Genomic DNA, 27404 nt, shown 5'->3' with positions numbered 1-27404 from the left:
ATCTGGCTCTATGCTGACAGCTCAGAGCCTGCTTGGGATTGTCTCTCTCCCTCTCCCTCTGCCCTTCCCCCCCCCCACACTCTCTCAAAATAAACATTAAAAAAAAGTGCACACCTAAGTTGCAAAAATTTTTTTAAAAATTAAAGACGTATTTACACATATGTCTGGTGCTTATCTTTGGTTGGGAGAGAAGATTACAATTAGACAAGGGCCCTCACATTTCTGGGCGGCTGTTCTACTTTTCGAACAGATTTAGTTGTACAAAGCTATTCACTTTAAACAGACGCATGAAGCTGTGTTTAATGGACTCTGTGTAGACTCTATTTTCACAATAAAAACAGGCATAAGAAGACAGAACCACCAAGTCACTCTTCTTCTCTGGGCATATTCACCTTTCCATGGGACGCCTGGAACCGTGCAGGAGGCAGCTGGAGGACAGCTGAAGACCAAGTGGCTGCACTAAGGAGGATGCAGCAAATTGATGAACGCCATTCCACAGCCTGGGAGCCCCAGCGAAGTAACTCAGCAAAGATAGACTGTAGTGGCTGGTTTGGGTCTGCTTTGTTTTCCTTTGTAACTTTAACAGAATTACTTCCTTGGCCCTATAAAGTTGTTCTTTCAATATTCCACGTTCCTCAGTTTTCAGATTTAAAACTTTCAATCAAGAGTCCTTTGAGGCTGTCAAGTTAGGAGTTCTGGTCAACTCTAGTTATTTTTCTTAAATAGGAGCTAGACAAACTTTTTTAAAAATGGGGTAATTATTCTATTTTCCAAGAGGTCATTGCATTTAGTAAAGCCACCCTTGCTGCCTCCTACTCAATATATTGCTGTTTTCATTTTCTCTGGAAAACTAGGATCAAATTCAATCATTTTGACATAATTGACTACAACTGCTTTTCTGATTTTCCTCTAAAGAAAATTGAGCCAGTCAACTTTATTAAATGTAATACACCAATTAAACAGTTTGAACTTGTACATGGGCAGAGCCTGAGTCCTAGCATAGAAGTTCTATGTATGAATGTTTTTCTTTACTTTGTTCATAAGAGACTTTAATCTTGGGAAACCAATTTAAAGGTTTTATACGAAATTTCTCAAAAAAGAAGATTCTGGGGTTCAAAAAGCTAAGGCCAACTTAAATAACTTGAGAAGTGATCTGAACAGCTTGTGTCTTTCAACATGAACCAGATGTCAGTTTTTCAGTGTGTATTCACAGAAATGCCAATGAGCAGACCCTCATTCCATGCTTTAAAGTACAGGTGACCAGTTGATGTCAGTTTATCCACTTGTCTTTGTTTGCTCATCTCTGTACACATATACACTAAAAATGGTTGGTTAAAAAAATGTCATCTCAGAGAATGTTAAACATTTTTTTTTGAATGTCGCTTAAATGTGGCTTTCAGAGATGTCTGTGTAGTAGAGTTAAATGTTGGAATGTTTTTTTCTTGATGACAAGAATATATTATCTCACACTTAAAAGTTTATTCATGAAAAATCACCAGAAAACAATTCACTGAGAACGTCTCTGCCTAGTGTTTTAAAAGATCTCAAAACACCAAAGCCCATCATGATGCCCCAGGGTTTTCCTTATTCCGGGCAGAAATTACATCTGCCACCTTTTTGAGGATTTATGTAATTGGTACCAATACTAATATTTAGTCTCCTTATTAATACAGCAAGGAATCTCATTAAGCCCAATTTGTAGCTGTCACTTTGGCAAAAAAATCCATTGGTCTGTACTGCATTAGGTGACCACACCAGCTTACGTAACAAACCCACCCTGTCCCTTACCAGAAATTTATTAACAAACGAGTTGAGTTTTACTTTGGGGATTGTCAGCTTTGTTGGGATGACTGCGTTCAAGAATTCCAGACATTTGCCAACCTAAGAAATGTTAACTCTATGTGGTCTTCTGAGTTCATTTACAGAAATGGGCCACTTGAATTTTTAGATTTCTTTAAAGTCACACCGAGAATATGGAGTTTGTTTCCCCACCACCTGTCATAATGATCTTGCTTCTTCTGTTCTGCCAAGGACAGTTCTTCCTTATTTCTTTTCACTATGCCTTTCCCTTTCCATCATCATTGACGTACGTCTTGCACATTAAGAGGAAGGACAAAACCCCACTATACACTGCCCCAGTTGTAACATGAAGAATCTGAAACAATAATGGTCACCTAAAGAGCTAGACTTGTCTACCTGACAGGCCCTGGAGTTCAGGGAATACCCACAGTTGTCACTATGCTACAAAGGAAGCTAGGCACTACCTGAGATGCTCAGAGAGGCCCAAAAGGAATAGATTTCCTGGAACCCTAGTTACTGAATGCAAGGCCATAGAGTCTAACACTGGTAGGCCAAGGCTCTCAGCAATATACATGAATTAAGTGTATTATCATTTTCCTCCCACATCTATCTTTTGATGTAGAGTGAAAAGGTCAGAAGGTGGACCATAAAGAAACCAGAGTACCTCCTTCTAGTGAGATCATTCATGGGTTGGCTATAAATGTAGTATTATTCAAATTATAATTTAAATGTAATTTAAATATAGTGGGAGTGTTAGCACTTTAAAAAATCTAGAATACATTCTGTGGTCACATCTCCTTTGTAAAAAAATCAGACTCGCTGTATTGTTGAATTCACTTACAACAGGTAGTCTGCAGGAACAAAGAAGCTTGTTTTGGAGACAATCCACTAATGATTGCATAGTACAAGTGCCAGCAATGGGTCCAAATTATAGTTACTTCAGCAGGCAAAGAAATCAAGGGAAACAAATCATTTCTTTTCTGGAGATGACAGAACTATAAACTTAAATGGCATTAAGATCAAGAACAAATGTCTGCTATAGGTACTGTTCATGGACACTTCATGAATTCCTCACTCAGCAAAGAGTCGCAGCTAAAACTTGCGCCTTACCTCCCTACCCCCAGCTATCAGTTTCTCAAAGCCAAATCCAAGTTTCTGGAGTCTGCCTTCTATCCAAAATTCTAAATGAAGAGAGGCAAGTACAACAGCTTGGAAAACATCAGAGAAGATCATAAATGTTCAAGACCCTGGCTTCTGGCAAAATCTTCCTCGATTATATCATAATCAGGTAAGCTGAGAAAAAACAGCTTTGTTCCAGTTCTAGGAGCTACTTGTTATTGCGACCATATTTCCTCTCTTTGCTTAAATGAATTACAGTCCCTATAGGTTTCAATGGAATTTCCCCTAAAAACTCCAAAGGGAGATTATAATACCATTTTCACTGGAAGAGGAAAAACCATCTATACTGTCTGCATTTAAACACACATAGGAACGAAGACTGGCATTTCAAAGTAAAGGCCATGAACTTATACTTGCTACATAAAGAGGAATGTGAAAAAGCTAATATTTCTAAGTCTCGGTGTGTAGAAAAGGAACCTGAGAGTTTGAAATATTTGGGAGAAAAATTCCACATGCAAGACAGACATCCAAAATGGCTCAACATAATTTATTTTTTTTTATGTTAAAATGTACAGAGTTCTTTTGAAAGTACTTGCTAGAAAGGGGAAAAAAAAGTGATATTACATACAAGGAGAGGAAGGGAGACCGACTGGCCCAGGAGCGCATGACATGGAGAAATACAAAGGCATCTAGGCACCCCTTCCCCGTAGCTTACAAGTCACCATGAACAAAGTACAAAGAGGTTACAAAACAGGAAAAGCAAATATAAACAGACAGGAATAGACTTAGCTTCATTTGTACATGCGGCTTTTAGAGGCATCTGGAGCTCTATTCACACACTCTAGAGATCTCTTTAAAGAGAATTTTTATCTTTCTTAAAATAGTTTTTAATATTCTACAACAAAGATAAAAAATTTTAAAGATGGAATGAAATGAAAAAGCTCTTATTTTAAAAGGCATCAAAGTCACTAACAGTGAGTTTTTTAAATTTCTTTTTTAGAAGATTACCCAAGTTATCTTGCTAAAAATACATTTTTTTTTTTAAACAGAAGTGAAAAAATGACAGGTACCAATATTACTGTGTTGGATAATTTCTTTTATAATATAGAAAAGAACATTTTCTCTACAATAGTTCTACAGTCACAAAAAGGCTTGTGGAAAAGGGAGCTGCCCGATTGAATTTTTTTTTTTTTAAAGAAACAAATAAAACCAAACACAACCGCAAACCAACAGAAACTGAATTCACGGCCCTCATTTCAACAGCTTCTCCTTCTGCCTTGACCCACCCTCCTCCCAATATACCTCCCTCCCGACCCACCCCATCCCCACCCCAACCAGGAAGCAATGACATAGCTGAAGATGTAGGGAGAGGGCAGCACAGTGCACTTTCTACATAGATGATTGGGAACTGGAAGAGTATATACAGAGAAACTGGGTCCTACACAGCCTTGCACATGCTCAGAATTGATAGCGGTTAAGATGTGGAATTCTGCCTTTTTCTACCTAACACATTTAATTGAGAAAGTCAATTAAAGTGTATTTAAAAAAAAAAAAAACAAACCTGTGCATTTGAAAAAATTTAATGCCTAATTAGTACTTCAAAAATTTATCTATATAAAATGTACAAATAAAGGAGAGAATTTAATGCTTACAGGTATTTCTTTAAGCAGTACTTCCCCCTTTTGGATATTTGACTGCACATACCGAGTGGTATAATATTTTCCATCTTCTAATGATGGAACATATATATAGATATATATATATATATTTTTTTTTACCTATCCCTGGAGCAAGTAACAGGAAGAGAATGGGCGAACTGGCTGCACAAGAGAAAAGATAATGGAGTTGGGAGCAACAAAGGAACCTGCTAAAACCCTGCTGTCCAGATTTGCCCTACTATGCTGGTGGTTGGTTTATCCCTCTTCTCTTTTAACCACTCACAGGAGAGGGGCTGGTGCACTCTGATTCACAGGGAATGAACTCAGGATCTCAAGAAAATGAAAACTAGAGGTATGTATCATTTAAGTAGCTATAAAACTCACACCATGATCTCCCTTAAATCATCTCTTCCAACATAAAATAAACAGTGTCAAATGTCTGTCAGGTATTTTTCAAATCACTGAAATGTACAGTCATCCATCAACACTTTGTATAAGAATGTAAGAGGCTAAGCACTGGGGACTGCTGTTTGAGTTTAGTCAAAGTCAAAGGCTCAAGAATCAAGACCCTTAGCATCTCAAAGTACATACTAAAAACAAGAGGCTGCGTGGAATATGTGTGTTATGGCTGATTCACCAGGTGGTAAAAAACAAGAGGTTAATTTCCTCTTTTTGATTGTTAACTGACCATCTCTATTCCTCCAAGGCTGGATTAGGATTGCAAACAGCTTTCCTCTGAGATTCTGCTGTTAATTGAGACTTACAGTATTTTTGTGTCTCTGAGTGCTGAGTGGGAATAGTAAAAAACAAACCCCCCCCCCAAATTATATTACACTTGATTTAAGAAAAACAAACATTTCAATGAAGTCCATCTATAAAGAAACATTCTTGGGGAAAGGTTTCAAGAGGTCAAGAGGGGTGTGTGTGTCGGTGTGTGTGTGTGTGTGTGTGTGTGTGTGTGTGTGTGTGTGTGTAGGGAGTGGAGGGGATTTTAAAAGGAGAAGCATTTTCCTGCCTCGCTTTATTAATAATAATAATAATAATATTAACAATAATAATAAGTTTAAGGAGCTTGGGTTGTTCTCCATGTCCCCATCCGAGTCTCCCCTAAGTGCCTCCTGCTGGAATGAAGTAGGAAATGAAAGGTTGGGTTTGGAGGAAGGGGTCTTGTTAACCCCCGAGATGTATATATAACATTTAAAAATGACAACATTGGGAGCTGCAAACAGTGAGGGGAAACATACATTTTAAAATAAAATAAAGATAATTCACTTTTACACAAATTCTGTCCATGTGGTATGTAAAGAAAGTAAGGCTCTTTTTAATTATGAAAAGATTTTTGTGCATGTTTCCCCTATCCCCAAATCCATTTTTAGATGAGTTCTATTGTAAAATGTTCAAGATTATGAAGAAAACCAAAACCCAGAACAAAATGAACCCAAAAAAAAAAAAAAGAGAAGACCAGGTTTTCTAAAAAATAAAATAAACCAAAGAAAAATTCCTCTAAATCTACAGCAATATTTTAACTGGAAAAAGGTCCATTTTTCTCTGGTTTGTCAGTATAAAAGGTTCCTTTATTTATATATATTTAAGTTTTTAATTGCAAGTTCATCTTGCTCATCTTCTCATGTAAGGTCCATTGAGTGACTGCTTGGGCACACCAGCAGCGTTCATGTAGCTGTGATGGGAGGGGCCAGTGTACATCATGTTTCCATGAGGGTTTGGCTGCATAGGCTGCTGGGTATAGGCCTGGCTCCCCATCATCCCCATCTGCATCTGCATAGGATACTGTGCTGTCTGGTTCATGTAGGCAGGGTTACTATGGTAACTGCTGTTCATCATGGGCTGCGTCATTCGATAGCTGTTCATGGCATTCAAGGTGTTCATATTCATGGAATTGACATTATAGGCAGGGGTCGGCATCAAATTAACCCCCATGTTCATGCCACGCTGAACAGCCAATGCACGAGGGCCAGCCTGCATGGCAACCGCTGGTGGGCTGCGGCCATACAGCTGCTGCTGGTGGGCAGCTGCAGAGGGCAGTGGCGCGGACTTGGAGCGGATGGAAATGTGCCCCTTCACTGGCATCTGCCCTTGCAACCTCTGAGTGTGAGGAATGCCTATGTTGGTGGCAGACATGTTGCACTGTAGCAGAGGTGACGTGAGGTTCATGGTGGTGGATGCCAAGTTTGGGGGCGGCGTCATGGTGGCTTGTGCTTGAGGGGTCCCAGCTAATGGATGAGATGGAGCTAGTTGAGCCAGTCCTGTATTAGACAAAGAAACACTGGTTGCATAGGAAGTCACAGCAGGAGAATGGCTATAAGGCATGGCATGAGGGTCCATAATGGTGTTAGTCAGCTGCTGCAACTTGGCTAGACTGAAGGTGGCTGACGGTTGAGAGTAGCTGCCGGCACCAAAGTCCCCTGGAATCCTCTCATAAATACTTATGTTCCCAGTGCTTCCAGATTCCGGTATCTCCATGATCATAGGTGCTGGAGTGAAACTGTTATTCATACTACACTGTGACAGGGGGGGCTGCTGCTGGGGCGGGGGCGGGGGCTGAGGCTGCTGGGGCTGAGGTGGTGGTGGCGCAGGTGGCTGTTGCTGCTGCTGCTGGGGCGGCGGAGGCTGTGGTGCTGGTTGCTGCTGCTGCTGCTGCTGCTGCTGCTGCTGCTGCTGCTGCTGCTGCTGTTGCTGCTGCGGTGGTGGGGGTGGCGGCTGCTGGTTACTGGGAGGCCTCTCCACCACACAACTCTGAGGTGACTTGATGTTGCAGTTGGCAGCAGCAGGCTGGACGTTGTTCTGCTGCATCATGCTGCAGCTGTTGCCCATGTTTGCCATTTGCTGAGTGACAACACAACTGTTCTGGGTGAGGCTGCTGGAGGAGGACAACCCACCATAGGAACAGCTGCTCTGGGAAGAGTTAGTCCCACAAATGCTGCCACCCATCGTAGAATCGTAACTGCTGGGGTTCTCATAGTTTTCTGTGGTGCTCTCAATGCTGCCCAGGTCACTGAAGCCACTGTCCACCACCTGCTGAGAGTGGTCTGATACGGAAGGCACATCCATCATGGGGCTGGTCTCCATGTTCTGCATAGAGGGTGCGGACAGGGATCCTTGCTCCGGGCTGATCTGGGTGTAACCGCTTTCAAGGGCAGGCACGTTGGGACTACTGACTGAACGGACCGATTGGCTGGGATGAGACTGAACAGAAGATATCGGGCTATTATGTTCTGAAGCGTGGCAGTCTTCCACCATCGACATCTGAGGGTCTTCATCAGCCTGGGTGTAGCTCTGCAGGGTCTGACACGCGGCCAGAGTTTCTTCGCAGTCCTGGTAGGCTCCCTCATGCTCGTTGCTTTCTTCTTGAGTCAAAGACTGCACTGCTTGCACGGTTTCCAGATCCAGTTCACTGTGAGGAATCTCTTCCTCCTCTTTTAGCTCAATTAATTCTTCTTTAGAGTTTGAATCTTCTTCATGATCGTCCTCAGACCCTGGCATGTGCTCTGATACCATGGATGTTTCGTGGGAAGTCTGTTCCTCTTCAGAATCTGGTTCTGTTTCATCTTTATCCTTTATATTCTCCCTACTGCTCTGCATATTAGTATCTAAAAAAGACTCCTGGCCACCAGGCTCCTCTTTGACATCTTCTCTAACGGGCTGCTCCTCTAGCTCTTTTTTCTTGGTAGATTCCAGATGGCCGTCGTCTTCATCATCTGCATCATGGTCTTCATTCTGGTTTGTCTCTACAGCCACCTCATCCTCTTCCTCTTGCTCCTGTTCTTCCAGCTCTTGCTGCTCCTCCTCTGACTGCCGCTGCTCTTCTGAGACACGGGGCTTCTCTTCCTCCTCTTCTATTTCGGGTTCTTTCATTTCAGTCTCGGGACTGTTGCTATCCACTGGAGACGCCGCTCTAACTTCACTGCTGGTTGTATCTTCTTCTTCTCCCTCTTCAACCTCTTCTGCTTCCACGTGCATCTCCTCCTCATCCTTCCTTTCTTCCGTTAAAGGCAAGTCTTCTTTTGGTTCAACAGTCTCTTCATTCTCTTGAAGTTTGGGTTTCCGTCCCGGTTTAGGAATGGGAACGGTGGGCTCAACAATGCATTCTTGGGTAGAAACGGGTAGGATTTCCCTATTCAACTTAAATCCTGGTTTGCGACCAGGTCTTTTCTTCCAGTGGATTGGTTTGCGGCTCTTGCCTTTGGGCCATCCCTTTTTCTTTTTCATAGGTGTGGATGTATCTGGCTCAAGCTGAGAATCCTTCACATCACATTTTCTCAAGAGAGATACTGGCTTTAGAACAGGAGTGTCTACACAGAGGGACAAAAAAAAACACACACACACGTTAAAAAAGTTAAAAGATTTTGTATATTTTCTAGTACTTTTTTCTGAGACCACATGTGCAACGGGAATGATTTTATTAATCATCACAAACTCCTGATTACCTTCTCTTACAAGCTAAGAATCTAAAGGAGAAATCTAATTAATGACATCTTCTAAAGTCACTCAGTGAGCTGGCAGAACAATGAAAGAATCCGGGTCAACATTCTGTTACCAACCACCAGTTAAAGCCAGTTCAGGTTTATCATCACCAACTGCATGGTTTTGTAAGTTAGTCTAAAATACTCAGTTTTATCATCTAGAAAACGGAGATAAGCTGTGTAAAGATGCAAATACTCAATAGTTATTACAACTACTTTAGACAAGCTGTCTTTACTATGTAAGTTACAAATCAACTCATTTCTTCTTTTTTGTTTTACCCCTGTTTGCAATTTATATTATCTCTCTGGCTTTTTTTTTTAGTTTCCATAAAATCATGACTTCAGGTAATATCATGAGTTAATTACTCCAGGCCATGACTAAGCAATCTGACATGCTCAGTCAATGTTGTGTTTGTATGGGAACAGCTGCAAGGCATTTAGTCCCAAATAAATACTGACCTGAAAAAAAACAAGTTAATGACAATGATTTATCAGAAACAAATTTGATATTGGTATTATTTTCTCCCCATTAATTTTTTTCTATTTTTAAAGATTGTAGTAAACTACACATAACATAAAATGTACCATTTTAACCATATTTAGGTGTGGTGCAGCATTAAGTACCTTCACATTTCCTACTAATTTCTAAAAAGAAGAACACCAAGCAAAAACAGGATCTGGAGAGGAAAACTAAGAAGGTACAGTTAGCAATAACTTGAAAATAAAGAATGGAAATGGTTGCATCAGAGAAAATTTGTCCAAGTCAATAAGAACTTAAACGGGGGATACTATTTGAGCTACAATGATCCAAGACAGAAATTTTACTGAAGTGCCAAATTTATACAATAAATATTTAGTTTAATATATACATCACAATAAAAGAACTCAGTCATCTTATCACTATTTAAAACTATTTATTATATAAAAACAGGAGAATGGAGAAAACACAAGTTTCCACTAGATACGAAATTGAGTGGATTTTTAAGAGAAGAATAAAAAAACTCAGTTAATAAAAGCTATACATCCACCAAGAGAGGACAACTAGATTTCTTCAAATTCACCCACCAAAGTAAAAAAAAAAACTCAGTCTGACCTTATGGTGAGGCAAACATTGCAGCTGCAGGCAGCATGAGGCACTGGCAGAAACTTTAGGGGAGGATGAACTAGTCTGTGACCTAGCACATTTCTGAGCCCATTTCTTTACTTCTAAATGACAAGGCTATTTCAAAAGTAAACCATTGGATTTTTAGCTATGCCATAAAAATTGAGCCTATTTTGAGGCAGTGTCACCATTTTTATTAGAAATTTACTACTCGTAGAGAAAGGCACATTAGAGATATGATTCAGATATGATTCACACCCTGAACAGATGTGAGGCAAGTCCAATTTACATGAGTTGGATCTTAGAACCATCTTAGCATGTATTCATTTAACAATATTTACTGAGTGTCCATTTTAAGCACTCAGCATACAACAATTAGCAAAACAGGTAAGTCCACAAGAGTGTACTTTCTGGTAAAGGGTTATTACTTCAAGATCTTCCTGAGGCTAACTCCAATCCACCAACTAACTGAAGATTCAGATAATGGCTGAGAAAGGATTAGGCAAAAAAGAACAATTTCCTAACAGCAAGATATTTTCTCCAGTGGAAAAACTAGGTCCTCAGTTGAAGGGAAGACTAGAAAAAAAACTTTTTAAAAGGACAGAGGACTAAAGGAGAAAATGGGGATGAATGTGCTTGACACAAATTTTTAGAGATTATCAAGCTATCCTTTACTTGCTTAGTGGGGTGTGTCATTTTTCAGCTTTTTTGTTGAAGGGTTTGCAGTTATCACTTGAAGTGTGTTTCTTCAGAGACACTAAAACTACCATAAGCAGTGGGTTCTGTAAAACATACCATCAGCGTCATCGGACTCTTCTTCGTCATCTTCATCTTTAGACTTCCTCTTAGAAGAGGATCGACACCTGAGCACATCCTGTGAGGACAAACGATGGAAGTATCCTCTAGAAAAGAGTTCATTTTCATCCTCTTCCTCTTCTTCCTCATCAATCTCAAACGTGGGTTCTAATCGTGGCATCGGCCTCTCAGAGTCAGAGTCTTCAAAAGGTTCATCCAATACCTCTGTAGTCTCAGAAATCGTTTCTGTGACCACGCTGCTGTTGTGGTGTTTGCGCTTTCGGATTCTCCTTCTTCGGTGAAGAATTGGTTTCTATTTAGAAGAGAAAGAAAGCATTTACAGGAATTAATACTATCATTTCTATTAATAACACGATTAATAGTTTTTAAACCTACTCGAATCAGCCAACAGACATTTTGAATATTATTTCAAAATACTATAATAAGGTACCATAAAGTATCACAGAAAGATGTTGGATAACTGAATAGAACTTTATAAAAGGCACAGAGAGCAGATATTATAATTCCCTTTAATAGTTCAGTTAAATTTAACACCCTAGGAAATTGCCTATTTCAATACTGAAATGACACAGAAGCTAGTCCTTTAACTTCTCTTACTTCAAGAGGGGAAAAAAAAGGACTAAAACACTTTTTGTTGCTCTCATAGCTCTCTGAAGATCAACAGAACTATTAGTAAAGCTGTATGCCATCTTCATGAGCTACCCATAAGGAGTTATGGTGAAATGTAAAAACATGGAGCTGATGTGTAATTACCTGATACGAAGTATTTCAAAAGTAATAAATCTGTTACTGGAAAGTGGCACACTGGGCACAATTTTGTACTAGGGTTGATCTAATAATTCCTTAAATTACACAACAGATAAAACAAAATGATAGGATGCACCAGAAATAATCTAATCCAATCTCCTTACTCCACAGAGGTGAGACAGGTTACAGGACCTGTGTAAGGTCACATACCCAGTCAGTATGTAAACGGTTGTAAAAGACAGTCTCTGACTCCCAGTCTGGCGCATTTCTGTAAGAACTTCAGGTATTGTGTACATGATCTCACGATATTCTCTTTTTTACACAGGGAAATAGCACAGTTTTAAAAATAGGCAATAGAAGCCTGGAATGGCAAAGATACAGTCTTCCTGATCACATAATGAATGGCAGAGTGAGCCAGGGTTCAATTTCTCTCCACTTCAAATTTACTAGTCTGTTTAGTTGAAGTACAATTTTCAAAGTAGGTTAAACATGTCTGGCTCTGCTCTTTGGAAAAATGGCTGACTCTAGGACTGGGACATAAAATATACAAGATAAGCTTAGATCATCTCGCAGTACTAGAAAGTAAGGAAGTGCTCAAAAAAAAAAAAAAAAACCCAAAACACCTTCACAACAATGGGGGTACATATTAAGTTAAAGGGACACAGAAGCGAAGACTCCTATGGCCAAAGCTGGAAGAATCTGAGGAACAAATTAAATAAAGTAGTACTACTGGTTTATAACTCAAAGTGTAAAGTAAATATCTGGGTCCATGCTGACATAAAGAAATGCTTGAATAAATAAGCAGATGGGGAAAAATGGTAAATCTCCAAGCAGAACTCCTATGGAATACAGTGCAACTCTCCACATCTTAAGCATGGCCTGTGGGCAGTGCTGCCTTCCAAAAAGTACAGTATGGGAGAGGGGAACAAAGGAGTAACTTTACAGTGGAGAAACCGACAAACACAACCTCAAACCCGGTGATCGAGACTAACCTCAACAGTGATAAGTCATATTGACAGTAATACTCTTGTGTTTGGTGTGTGCATGTGTGTACATGTACACACGTATCACACACCCTTTATATGATAAGAATGACACTTTACCTCTGTGGTCTTCTTCCCCCAAACCTATTAGCCCATTCTAATATCATGAGGTACATTCTAAAATACCTAGCCAGTACTCGTCAAACTGTCAAGGTTGTCAAAAACAAGGAGTCTGAGAAACTGTCACACCCAAGGGGGCCCAAAGAGACATGGCTACTAAATGTAATGTGGTATGCTAGATGAGATCCTGGAAGAGAAGAACATAAGGGAAAACTGAGGAAATCTAAATAAATATGGGCTCTAGTTAACAAAATATTGGCTATTTGTGACAAATGTACTATACCAACCTAAGAGGTTAATAATAGGGGAAACTGGGTGTAAGGAATACAGGAACTCTCTGTACTTTCTTCGCAATAATTGCATAAATCTCAAACTGTTCTAAAATTAAAACCTTGTATTTTTATATATAGCCCCCCCCCCCCTTTTTTTTTTTTTTTTCATAAGGCTCTGCTTAAGGAAAGGAACAATTTCACTGCTTTGGGTGGAAGCTGTCACCCTGCTACTACACGATGGTTCATCCAGGTTGCTGAGCTCAGTGTGGCTGGCTTGTGGAAATGCTTAAAGTTCACTCCACAGCCTGGGGAAGTTCTGGTATACAGTTTACCAGAACTTGTTTTCATCCTCTCATTGCATTTATAAACTGGTTTCATTCAAACTTTGCAAGATGACAAATAGAACTGAGAAAATATTTTCACAACCAGGTTAAGTCAAACCACTGGAAGAAAGGAGGGGGGGGGCAGGGAGACAGAAATGGGAGAAGAGACCACAGAGGGTAAGTCCCACTCAAGACGAATGGCCTCACTCAGAGCACCCCCGGCACAGGACACCACTGTCCATCAAACTGTCAAATACTTCTCTCCTTTTGTAACATAAACATTTCCGATCTATATATGCTTTTAAAATATTTTACAAATCCCTAAAAGTCATGATCAGAACATCAAACCAGCAAGCTAAAAAGGTTTGTTGGCTCTTAAATAAGCTCATGGTGTCTATGTTCATTTCCATGAACCAAAGAAGTCCTATGCACATTTCAAATGTTCACTGGGAGGATCATAAGCTACAACACACCAAGGTATAAAGTCTAAAAAATAACACACTAAGAATTTCTACATTTACTTTCTCAGAACTCTGGGATAGACAAATGCATATAGTAAGCTGCAACTGGGGAAAGAACAGACAAGTCGAAGAAACGAATCACAAGAAAAGCCTTACCTTTCTCTTCAGTGTGGGCTTTGTAAGAATTGGTGGGGAGCTGGACCGAGGACTTTCTGGCTCTTCTTCTTCCTCACTACTCTCACTGAAGCCTCTGAGGAGAGCCCTGTCACCGTCACTATAGCGACGGGGCAGCCTCTCATTGCCTTCTGGTAATCTACACTTCAGTGCCTCCGGGCTCTTCTTTAGCTGTCCTCGCCAGAGCTCAACCCCCTCACTTAGTCTTCTTTTGGGAATGTCTGGCTTCCCATCCTGGCTGGGCTGCTCCTGAGAGGCTGCTGACTGGTCCTCACTTTCAGTGTATTGTTCTTGGGAGGTTTCTGATTTTTCCTCACATTCTCCATATTGTTCCTGAGGAGCTGATGTCTCTTCCAAGAGCAGTTTAGAATCTTTATCACCAAAACGTTCCTGGGTTTTTCTGTTCTTCCTTCCCCAGCGGCCTCTCCGAGATGGCTGATTGTTTGCAGGAAGACTATCACGGGGAAGGACTTGCTTGTTCAGACGCGTAGAACTAGCTGGTGCCATAACTTCTGGTTTCTTTTCACTTTCTACAGAAGAGTAAGAATCTTGTTCTTTGTTCTCCCGAGATGCAGACTTTCCCACCTGATTTTAGAAAATAAAACCATGCTGGTTAATCTTTCAGCCTTATTCAGTTATATCTCCTATTTGACCTCCTAAATACAGAGATAAGAAAACAAAGCTTTAAAAAAGAAAAGCATAATTTAGTAGCTATCAAGAATATTTCTCATGTGTTTGACATTGCTTTAAGTGCTTTATAGGATACATTAATCCTCACAACAATTGTATGAAGTGTTATTATTACATCCTCATTTTACAAACGAGGTAACCGAGGCACAAAAAAATATAAGTAACTCGCCTTAGGACATGCAACAGCAAATATAGAAGCTGGGATATAAACCCAGGCAGTTGGACCCAAGAGTTAGTGCTCTTAACCACTATGTAATCCCACCTTCAATAAACAAAATGAACAGCATTGTTCTTATAAATGTTAAATGATATAATTTTAAAATTTATCAGAAATAAAAATTTATAAACGGAGAGAAGATGGACTCTGGGGCATGGGCAAGAGAAAAGGGGTGTTTGAAAAAAATGAAAGAAAATTTCTGTAATTATTTTGATTTATTTTTATTCTGAATATTTAATTTCATTTTGAAAATTAAATTACATTAAACAGGGGCATGAGATTGTTTACGTTTATCAAAGGAGGACATAGATTTTTAAAGGAAGAAAGCACGGCTTTAAAAAAAAAAACAGAGAAAGGTATGCATCACATGACAAAAAATACTGAAAACTATACAATGTCATACAGTCCCTCATTAACCCTTTAATGGCTAAAGACATCTGTGTACCCACTGAACTGTTTAGTGCTCTATTAGAACACACATGTTTACATTTCCTTAATGTTTTACTTTAAGGAAAAGGTATCTTAATTTGTTTTAACAATGGTCAGAATTAAATTCAGATTTGTCAGTTACTACACAGCTTAAGATTTAGCTGTTTATCAGCACTCTGGTAAGAAATATTTAGTTCTACATAACACATTATTACAAATTTGAAGGTCTCCTAATGACCTAAGGCTTAAAAATATACAATTTAAGTAAACAAAACCCAGCTTTCTTGAAATCTCTATCACTGTAATCATCTCTGAAAATCTAATGTGAATTGACTGTGTTGGTTTAAGATATTGTAACACATATCACAAATAATCATGAAAACCAAAAATAGAGCCTTCTGTTATCAAAAATAGAGACTACTCATGCCCTTACACTTGTCTCTAATTCTCTTTCCTGGCACTGCGGCTCTTCGTTTTCTCCTTCCTCAGCCTCCTCTTCTTCCTCCTCTGAGACCACAGAATTGGAGACTATGACAGGGGTCCAGCGCAAACATTCTGGATCTACATCTACAGGCCGCAAATTCAGCTGAAGCTTTGCCATGTGATCCTGGATAAGTTTTTCCCGGCGGATTATCACAAATCTGGAACCAGAGCAAAGTTTATAGCAATCAACAACGTATAAGAGTACCTAACAATGAATATAGAGCTATAACCCCTAGAAAACCTGGAGATGATGATAAATGCTTCAAAAATAGCCTGCCTGGGAAGATGAAATACAGAAATATGCCACCATACAAGATAACTAACAAATACAAAGTTGGACACATACTTCATACTCAACAACAGCAATGGATTTGGTTATTTTAACCATTCACTGTCTCATACTTCCCAGCTCTGGAATTTCTGCTACTCTCCTGTACACTATCTCCTATTCTCCATCTTTCTAGCCCAATGCTTCCTTCCTTTCTCTGTGATCTTTTCCCAATCACTCCAGATAAGAGTGAGCTGACTTTCCCTTGACCTATATTTTATACCACATATAATGGAAATAAATCATGGACATATATTTTATTAGGCATTATTTCTAGAGTTGTTCTCATATTGTGAAGAAGCTCCCAACATTAGAAAAGATTCAGTAGCTTATGTCCAAAAGTTAGAAGAAAGACCAGAAAAAACAATTTTAAAAAAGTTAAGGTCAACAGTATCAAGGATCATAGAAAGGAAAATGTCGTCTCAGGATTACCAAATGTATGAGTTTATTATATTAGTTTATACCCTTTCATTGATATCTGGCTGCCTGATCCAAAAACTTCCACCTGATTATCTCTTGAAAGTGTAACAAAGGGATGTGATACTCACTGATCACTACGGAAGTCCAGCATTCGTAGGTGGTGGAGTGTGGAAGTAATGTCTTGAGGACAGATACCTGTCAACTTACTTAACTTCTTAATGCTGATTTGCTTGTCATTTTGGTGATAAAGGCACTCCAATATTACACTTTTCCAATAAGCCATGTAGGAAAGACGACCTAGATCAGATAATGGTTTCTCTGGAGACCCTGCTTGGCCTTCACGCTTTGATAACAAATAACCTAAAGAAACCACCAAATCACAAATATGTCAGCGAGCCTAAAATAGGCTAATTCACCAAAATAACAATCCCCTCTTCCACAACCAATCTAAGTAGTACAGGAAATAATAATTTCAAAAGCAAATTCCTCCAAGAAAAAAAACAAATTAAAAAATTACTTCAACACAAATTTGCAGAAGATTATGTAATTTGTATATACTGAGAGAACATGAGGTTAGCATTACTTTGTCTATACTTGCTATAAACCACATTGTTAAAATATTCAAACTTAAAAAAAAAAGCATACAACCTCATATTAACAGGCTACATAAGATTAAGGCAATAATGCTTTTTATTTTATAGGGGAACCACTCTAGCATGTTTTATCTGGACCACCAGATGGCAACAGCTATACCTGAACTGTAGAACAGTACAAAAGGATGCCTTAGTTTTTAAATAATTCTATCTATTAAGATTATGATTCTTCTGCAAGTGAATTAGATGACAATTTCTCACTTCAGTCAAAGCTCTCTTTGCAATTACCCATCACCCTAATTCTTGATAAGTAAGGATGTCAGCGTGGGGCTGTCACAGTGAGTGTATGGTGGCATTTGTCCTCCTGTCTAGAGCATGACTCTCAAGATCAGGAAAAGAAAGGCATAAGTTCTAAGAAGAAGTATCAAAAATGGAGATGGCAGAAGAAATATAGTTTTTTTTGTCATAAAAGGAAACTTTATTAAAGGCAATCTATAAATGTAATGTGGGAAATTAGGTTACATTAGGAAAAGCAAATGAAAACAATTAGTATAATAATCCTAGACTATTGTTTATCTCAAATATATAACAAATTTTCCCCTAACTTTGCTGTGTAATGGAATAACACATCCAAACATGAGTTCTATTTCAACACAATATATTGATATTAAATAACCTAAGCTGCTCTCTCTACTACTAATCCAAAAAGGCCAAGAAAATGTACAAAATAATCAGTGGCATATTTCCAATAAAATATGGTCAGAAGTGCAGTCTAAGGCCAAGTGGAATAAGCTGTGCTGGTCCGTCTTGAGAATTAACTTCTTACCACTGGTGATGTAACCATCTGATACTTAGAAGAAAAACCGTATCAAAATATTCCCTGAAAAATCACTATTTTATTAATCAATATAAAATTTATTGTAAACATATATTTACTTTCTAAGCAAGACTATCAACATGTTCCATGATGACTTTTTTCAGAACTGTTCCTTTCCATTTTTAAGTCAGATTAAATTATTTCCTGTATTTCCTATAAATTATTTCCTAGACATTTATTTTTAAGATTTTTAAAGGTGCACTGCATATTTTAACCACTAGGTAGAGTCTGTAAGTAAGAAATGATGTATACACTTTCCCAGATAATTGAAAAACAAAAATAAGGCAAGTCCTGTACTTTACTGTATTAATTTAAGTAGTTATACGTGTTTAGTATTGTTGTGAGTTAGAATTAGCATAAAACTAAGTTCCACTGTAAGTTAGCAGTTGAAAATTAAAACTATTTGCAAAAGATCACACAGAAGTTAGTATTCAGTATAAGCTATTTTATTTTATTTTTTTGAATGTTTATTTTTGTAGGAGAGAGAGAAAGAGCATGAGCAGGGGAGAAGCAGAGAGAAAGGATGACACAGAACCCGAAGTAGGTTCCAGGCTCCGAGCTGTCAGCACAGAGCCCGGCACAGGGCTTGAACTCACAAACCATGAGATCATGACTTGAGCTGAAGTAGGACGCTTAACTGACTGAGCCACCCAGGCACCTCCAGTATAGACTAAGTATTTCATGTCCAATCCAAAAAAAAGAAAAAAGAAAAAATTCATGACTTTAGGTTTTAAAGTCCCATACAGCAGTATGACAAAAGATACTAGCAACCAATAAATCATCTGCAAATCTTTAAAAATATACATGGAAGGCCCACAAAAAGAGATAATGAGAAATGATATTATTATAATCCTTACTGAAATCGATGAGAAACCTGCCATAGCCCTTACGCTGGTACTGGGGAAGAATCATTATGCAGGAAACGTTGTACTTCTGCTGGCAGTGCTTTTCCTGGTAAAGAAAGTTTTAAAACAACACGCTAGTAAGACTGAATAGTAATGCTAATTATTAAGAAACAAAGACTAACAGTCAAAACCACAGCCCTAGTCCTCTGAGAATACCATATGCATCAAGGAAAAAATACCCCAGTGGGAGGAGACAGGACCACGTTAAGTCATTGTCACTACCCACAAAGCAACCATCCCAGGAGAATAAAAATATAAAATAAAATTATGCCATCCAACACCATCTGCAACTCAAAAACAGTATGTCATTGCCTAATATGAACAGAGGAATCTCAGTCCCAATCAATCTGCAAAGCTATAGATGATGAGTCGATGTGACACTCCAGAAATGGGAAAATTCAGGGGAACAACTATTTCAACTATTTCAGGGATTCTTTTGTTTCCTGCTCTGGTGCTACATAGGGCAGTCCCATCTCCCCATTAGTTGTACCTAACTTTACAAAAATAACCCCAAAATGTTGTGTACACTTTTAAAAATAAGGCAATATATATAAAATTATATTTAACTTCTGAAATAGCCAACAGAAAGCTGGTACTTTCCACTTAGCCATTTCATATACTTAGATTTTACCATAGGCCAGCTTAAATAAAAGTACATCTTTTACGTTGTTTGACTACAAAAAAAACACCTTTTGTTCACCCCAAAAGAATGAAAGACTATAGGAAGGGAAGAAAACATCCGTTAATAAAAAGGGCTTCTTCTTATTTCTGTGCTTCAAATTTAAAGTAGGAAGAGCAGACTTAAACTGAGAAAGAGCTCAAAGAGGTAATGACTGTGTTTATTTCACAAGTTCTATCTATTATTACCATGGGAATAGAAGTCATTTTAAAACTCTTCCTCTTGAGTATAATCGGCAGCTCATGTTCCTAGGAGACTACAGTCTGTTGAATGTTACTAGATACCTTCTAGCCCTTGGTAAGTATCTGAATATTCCTTCTATTTTCCTTTCCAAAAGCTAGATGGTGCCCAGAAGGTGCTGCACTTAGTAGTGTTCTAGTGAGAACTGACAAAGATTGCTTCAGATTTCCGTGTGAATTCAAACATATTTTAAGCTCATATACTTACTTTAGAAAAGTAGCCAACAAGGTGGCAGCCCTTGACATCATTCTGTGTTAGTACATAAAAAAGAAATGGCTCCACGTCATAATAGAGTGTTTTGTGGTCAAGAAACAACTTTGCCAAGAGACATAGGTTCTGACAATAAATGGTACTCACATTCCCATCAACCTAGAAAATAATAGAACAAAATGGTCAGTAAAGTCGCTCTTTAGTTCTAGAACAATAATACACATCACTTACAAATACCTGTGAGTATCCACAGTCCAGCCTAAGAGAGCTGTCAGTGATCAGAACCTGGAAGCTATCCTCTGAAACAGCAGAATTATGGTACCTGCTGTTGTAAGACAACTAAATATATAAAATACTGCACTTCAACAAAGTACGAATAGCTAGACAAGGAGATGATGACCCTTTTAAAAACAGCACTTTTTGCTTTTATAACAAGATTGGTTGCAGTAATCCTTCAGACAGCAAGCTGATTTGATTCATTTTTTAAAGTAATTCAACAAAAGATCTAAAAGCAGCCTCTTCTAAAATACATTTGTTAAGTAAAACAAGGTATAACTATAGTCCACTCTATGCCAGCATCCAAAAGCAATGCAGTCTGGCTGCCACAATCAGATTTGCCCCGAAATAAAGCTATTTTCAGGAGTATTAACTATTGCCAGAGGCATCAACCAAGCAGGTTCCCTAGGCAGCAACCTGGCAAATGAGAGATTTCTTGGAATCAAGATGGCCAAGATCAGGAGCACCACTGTGTATTTCTCCTGACACACCCCTGGGTTGCTGGAGCTTCGAGAGCTTGTTCTTTTACACAAATGCCAACAGATACCCACATTAAACCTAAGACATCAATATTTCAGGATAGAAACCTCAACAATTTAAGTAATTTAATATTACTTTTTTAAAAATATACACCAATATATGCTTAAGGCGAGAAGCACTTTGCTCTTGGGTATTGTAGACCACACCCTTCTTCCTCCCCACCCCCACCCCCCCCCCCCCCCCCCCCGCCCGAGGGTGAAGAGATCCACTACTTCTCACCTAAAATGAAGGTGCAGGGAAAATCAAGAAAGTTAGAGACTGAGTGATCCCCACAATCTGAAATTCTATCATCACAGTAATTAACAGAACTGAGCACATGGCAGGTGTTCAATTAATACCTGGCAGTAAAACCATGAACTGAGGATCTAGAAACTAAAACCCCATGACCAACAACACAAAATCACGGACATAGCCTAAGTCATATCATCATGATGAAGTAAGAAATATATATTTTTATAACTTTACAAAATACAACTTATTACAGTTATTAAATATCTCTACCAAGTATTCCTTTAAGTGGGGCAACAGAAATTTTTTCATTTAAATACCATTATTTCATAGATTCTAAGACACAATTTTATCACATCTAAACATAAAAAATCATTTGGTATTTTATAATCAAATGGAATCCTGAAATACAGAATAATTTATTCTGAGATCAAGATTGTGACCTCGGTACAATCTGGATTGGCCTAATTCTGCTTCTCCTATAAACTGGATTATCAGACTCAAGAGTGAGTACAACAGTAAAATAACATTGCAAAAAAGACAACTACAATTAGATACAGTATAGGTGGTACTGCATTTGAAATGATAGGAAGACAACTATAAAACATCTACTTTACCTCAAAGACAGAAATATTATTTTTTCTGTAAATCTCATTGGCAGGAGGATGGAACCAACCACATTTCTTCATGTGCTGCTGGAGAATAGTTCTACTTTTCATGTATTTTAGACAGAATTCACAAAGATATAATTTAGGCAGCCTGTAAATAATAATTAAACAAAGAAAGACAGGACTTTTTATAAGACTGTAAACTTTCACAGCTATTCTTTTTTGACTCTCATTACTACTCAAGTAAAAAGGTGGAGACTGTATTATCATCCCCATTAACCAAATGAAAGACAGAAACAAACTAAAGACAAAATTAATTTGGTTAATAGCATCCAACTAATTAATAGCAGGAGGGCAAGGGTGAGAAGATACCCGAGATTCAGTGCTCTTCCTATCAGACTAGTAATTCCTAGTCTTCTTAAAAGCTACCCACCTGGCAGACAATGAAAATCTCATATTCTCCCCTCCTTGATAATCTCTAGTAAGTATAAAATAAAGTCTACCTTCAAAACACACCACTAAGAAGATTTTGTCAAGCTATATATTTTCTTTGGTTCTTTATTTGATTCTTTTTTTTTTTTTTTTTTTTTTTTTTTTTTTTTTTTTTTTTAAGAAAATACACATTTGTTAAATACCACTGATCTCTGAACAACATGGGTTTGAACTGCATGGGTCCACTTATAAGTGGATTTTTCTTGGTAAACACAGTACAGTACTGTAAATGTATTTTATGATTTTCTTAACATTTTCTTCTGTCTAGCTTACTTTATTTTTATTGTAAGAATATAATATATGGGGCATTTAATACAAATTATGTGTCAATTGACTGTTTATACTATTGGTAAGGCTTCTGGTCAACAGGAAGCTATTAGTACTAGTTAAGTTTTTGGGGAGACAAAGGTTATACATGAATTTCTGACTGCACAGGTTGGGGCCCCTAACTGTAGTGCTGTTCAAGGGTCAACTATACTACAGTGTGTTAGGCCTTGTGCTAAATGCACTAGGGACAGAATGCTGAGTAAAACGGATATAGGGTGGGTACTATAAAAGCAGATTTTATATTATCTTTTTAAGTATAAAAATGTAATAATGATTATGTTTTTTCAAGTTAGGACATACTGCACTACCTCCTTCCTTATGAAACCCCTGAAATTCTGGCTTTTCCTCTGGTTAAATATCATATTACATCCTGTAACTTAAAAGTCTATTATTCAACAAATGAAATAAAAGTTCAAATTAATCTTTCAGATATTCTAGTATTAATTTGTATTTATACAACAGTATTGCTATTTTAGCAATAATTTAACAGGACTTCTTCTTTACAATGTTCCTTTTATGAGGAGCTAGGCAAGAAAGTGACTGGATTAGTTCGTAAGAAGGAATATAACCTAATTAAAATTTATACCTGGTTTTAGTCTAATCCAGAAGACCACATGGCTCTTCTATTATAAAATACACACTTCATTTATCCTCAGCACACAGACTTCCCTGCATCCTGAACTGTGTGTGTCCAGAACTGGTCATGCCTTGGTAATCGGAGATCTGATACTATCTTTAAAAACTACATGCACAAAAATACTGGATATGATGACAAAATATATAATCCAAATAAATTTGTCTCTCAAATAAGTATTGAGGCTGAAGGAAATTTTAATAAACCTCATTAATTTAGTTGCTATCAGTTTGGACAGCTATGCTTTAAAAAGATTACAATGGAATTAAAGAAAAGATTAACACACAAAAGGTCTAACTTGTTAAAGTGTCAAGACCACACTATTTTTTCAAGTACCACTTTGGAAGCCACATTTTTTAACGTTTTTTTTTTTCATTCATTTTTTTGAGAGACAGACTTTTTTTTTCATTCATTTTTTGAGAGACAGAGAGAGCACGAGTTAGGGAGGGGCAGAGGGAGAGGGAGACACAGTATCTAAAGCAGGCTCCAGGCTCTGCACTGTCAGCACAGAGCCCGATGAGGGGCTTGAACCCACTAACTGTGACATCATGACCTGAGCTGAAGTTGGCCGCTTAATGGACTGAGCCACCCAGGTGCCCCAGGAGGCCACTTTTAAAACTTAATTATACTTTATCTGAAAACATCTGACATTCAACCAAGGCCTTTGCCAAGGTGTATTTACGGAAACACAAGTCCTGTATGTAATAAGTGTTTCATGCTCAAATAAGGGTGAAAACTGCCATTCAGTGCACTAAAAGCTTCGAGGGAACTATTTCAGTATAATATTTCTAAGTCTCTACAATATCTAATACTGTTTTCCAACATCTCTCATATTAGACCAATACAACTCGAAACTATATCATTAATACAAAAGTCATTCCAAAATAAGGTACTGAGTAAAACAAATAATAAATGACATCATAAACTGAAGTCAAGAAACAGGAACCAAGGGCATGAAAAAGAAAGGTTTCCTAGGCAACTGTGCTTACTTCCTTTGCATGTTGCTTCAAATTCCACTACTCACAGAAGGAAGGGCAGTGAGATAGATGGCTTCCCCCTCCCCCCCCTTTTTTAAGGTTTATTTTGAGAGAAAGAGCAAGAGAGGGGAAGGGCAGAGAGAGAGGGAGTGATAGAATCCCAAGCAGGCTTCATGTTGTCAGCACAGAGCCCAATGCAGGACTCGATCTCACAAACCATGAGATCATGACCATGAGATCATCAAGAGTCGTTGCTTAACAGACTGAGGAACCCCGGCGCCCTGAGCTTTTTCCTTCCTTACCAACCAGAACTAAAAAAAAAAAAAAAAAAAAAAAAAAAAATCACCAAAGGAAATGGCTGCAATTATAAACTTCATCATTAATGTGGGCACTAGATATCCTGAGTCTCAGAGCTGACCCACAACTGCCAGATTGTTTTACTGAATATGTGGATTTTGAATAATTTCTTCTTAAAAAGGAAGGTGGAAGGTAATTCTCCCTATGTAATTAAAGGCATCCTCCTCCCTCCAACTACTCTACTGCTTACCTTTATTTACCTGTGCTAAATTTTCAATGAGCAATTTTAACTTGCTGCAACATGAAGACATAGAAGAATCCATGAACACAGTTTCACTTTGAGACCTAAATATTACAACTAAATATTCCCTACAATGTGAATCTGAGAAACATAGATAAAATCCTGGGAAAAAAGGAAGGGAAAGAGGAGTGACAGACAACTAAAATTTCTAGATTATGCTAAAGATAAATGCCAACTTTAAAAGCATCCAATTTAACTTTTGCGTCTTGGTACAAAGACATGAAAATAAAGTACAGCTTATTTCCTAAGGCCTATGAAAGAAGGTCTAATTTTTAAAGTTCTTGTAGTAAGCAAGTTGTTCAAGAAAACACAGGAAGCAATGAAACCTATAAGAAAATTACTGCCAAGTCTTATCTGGTGAATTTTAAGTTCATGCTATTTCCTTGGAATAGCAAGATGTATGACATTTTCTTGATAAAAAAAAAAAACTTTAGCAAATCTTAGTATTTGAAAAATAACAAAGTAAAAGCAAATATCATAATCTACTTTACTCCAATTCAGCTCTTGCTGAAAACATTTTAAAAGCCTCTTACTTTATTATAACCAAGCCCACTGGAATGACACTATTAGTCTAAAGGGAATCATCTGATAATAAAACATTTTGTTTTTCCAGGAGTTTTAACAGTACAAATGGCTGAAGTTTCCTTGTTGAAAAAATATATAGGAAGAACATGAGATCACATCAAATGAAGTATAGTCATAGAGTATGAATACTCTTAACCCTAAAGATGGCTGCTGCTTTTTGTCACTGTCTTCCTGACAGCCCTAGTCCTTGACTATCAAATAGGTGTATGGTTGCCCAGATCAACTGCATCATGGGATGTAGCCTCCATACCTAAAGTTTATTCTAAGTCAGCCACTCTGCTGACACCCTCACCTGTGAAGTCAGGACTAGGCTGCAGCTATGTGTGCTTTAGAAGCATTGCTTCCCTTACTTCTAAGATGATACAAATACTCTTCCCAGGAATTCCTACAGTATCTTCTTAGCTTCTGAACATTGTCCAAGATAGTAGCAATTTGTGTGGCCTTTATAAGAGGTCCACCTGCAGTAAAGTTTTAATAAAAATTCTATCAAATATTACTTAAATAAAAGATTATGGTACAAGCTATGTGAGATCAAGGCAGACACACAGATGCTATATGGAGCAGCACAAGCTCAGTGGTTAAAAGCTATGGCAATGTGGTAAGAGAAAAGTGAGATTAAATCCTGGTCCTGCTACTTGGAAACTGCATGGTCTTGAGTATGTTTACTGGGCCCTGGTCTGGAAAATGAAGAGAGTAATATCCACCTCTATACAGAATTATTCCAGAGATATTTAGTCCAGTACCACGCTCAATGATGATAACTAAAGATACTATTAATTTATGATTAAGACTATGAATAATTTTATTCTCCTTTCATTCATTTTACTTCATCATTTAACAGTCATCCAAAGACCTTAAGGATGTTGGTCGTTAGTAACTGAGGCTGTACATAATCTATGCATCAAATCAAGTCAGGAACAGGATCAAAAGGGAGAGGAAACTTCCTAAGCTACTCAGTTATATAGAACCCATCCTTTAGGATTTTAATGATCTTACTGTAAAAACGTTATTATAAAGTTAAGTTCTAAACAACTCGGGAGTAGAGGATATCCCATGATCACAGTTACTCTTGCCTTCAGCCCATCCATGTCATGTTTTATTGGCAGAGTGGGGCTCGCTATGAACCTGTCTGCCATGTATGAGCATCACACAGCCCTGTTGGAGAAACTTAGGGTTAAAACTCTGGTTTATACTATTCAATGTCTAAGACTTAATCATACTGCTCCACATAAAGTAGCATTACTGCTTCACTGTTGTTGATTTTGTTTTGTTTTGTTTTGCTTTTTTTAAGTCAGGGATGCAAGATTACTTCATATACAATGCACACATAAATATCTGGATATTATGGGAAATAACGCATAATCCCACTTCCCAAAAGAATATCCTTTTGGGATTCTTTTTCTTTTTTTTTAAGTTTATTTACTTATTTTGGGAGAGAGAGAGAACCCCAAGCAGGTTTCACACCATCAGCACAGAGCCCGACGTGGGGCTCAAACTCACAAACTGTGAAAGCATGACCTGAGCTGAAACCAAGAGTCAGACGCTTAACCGACTGACCCACACAAGTACACTGAGATCTTTTCTTTTTCATTTGCCCCAATTGTTCTGTTTTTGCATGCTTTGGGATTTTGAATTTTTAAAAAAGTCCTTAAAACCTTTAACAACAAAAAAATAACTTAGAATTTGGCAAAGAATAGTAAGTAGTCATTAACAAAGTAAGGATATAAGTTTATTATTTGGAAAACATTAAGAGTTCTAAACATTTTAGCCAACTCAATTTTAATAGAACTCAGAAGTAAAACAAGCCTAAACTCGTTTAAATTAGACATATGGTTTTTTCTTTTTTTTAATGTTTTATTTATTTTTGAGACAGAAAGAGCATGAGCAGGGGAGGGGCAGAAAGAGAGGGAGACACAGAATCCAAAGCAGGCTCCAGGCTCTGAGCTGTCAGCACAGAGCCCGACGCAGGGCTCGATCTCACAAACCACGAGATCATGACCTGAGCTGAAGTC

At 38.0% G+C, this 27404-nt stretch overlaps 1 protein-coding gene across 4 annotated transcripts in view; it reads right to left on the bottom strand.

Annotated features, from left to right (window-relative positions):
- Window positions 1-3445: 3445 nt before the first annotated feature.
- The window catches only part of KAT6A (lysine acetyltransferase 6A), a 114325-nt gene continuing 90366 nt past the window's right edge, over window positions 3446-27404 (bottom strand). For all 4 annotated transcript variants that reach the window (XM_023252568.2, XM_023252569.2, XM_011281498.4 and 1 more), the window contains exons 10-17: window positions 21789-21930; window positions 20125-20286; window positions 18951-19044; window positions 16752-16983; window positions 15826-16033; window positions 14039-14641; window positions 10956-11268; window positions 3446-8887 (exon numbers count right to left, since the gene is read on the bottom strand). In XM_023252568.2, coding sequence (XP_023108336.2) covers window positions 6195-8887; window positions 10956-11268; window positions 14039-14641; window positions 15826-16033; window positions 16752-16983; window positions 18951-19044; window positions 20125-20286; window positions 21789-21930 — 4447 coding nt within the window. In that variant the 3' untranslated portion in view covers window positions 3446-6194. The remainder of the gene's footprint in view (window positions 8888-10955; window positions 11269-14038; window positions 14642-15825; window positions 16034-16751; window positions 16984-18950; window positions 19045-20124; window positions 20287-21788; window positions 21931-27404) is intronic.

Source organism: Felis catus, chromosome B1, assembly GCF_018350175.1.
Source record: "Felis catus isolate Fca126 chromosome B1, F.catus_Fca126_mat1.0, whole genome shotgun sequence".
Lineage (NCBI taxonomy): Eukaryota > Metazoa > Chordata > Mammalia > Carnivora > Felidae > Felis > Felis catus.
Note: the sequence above shows the minus strand (reverse complement) of the source record. Positions and strands in the feature narration are given on the sequence as shown.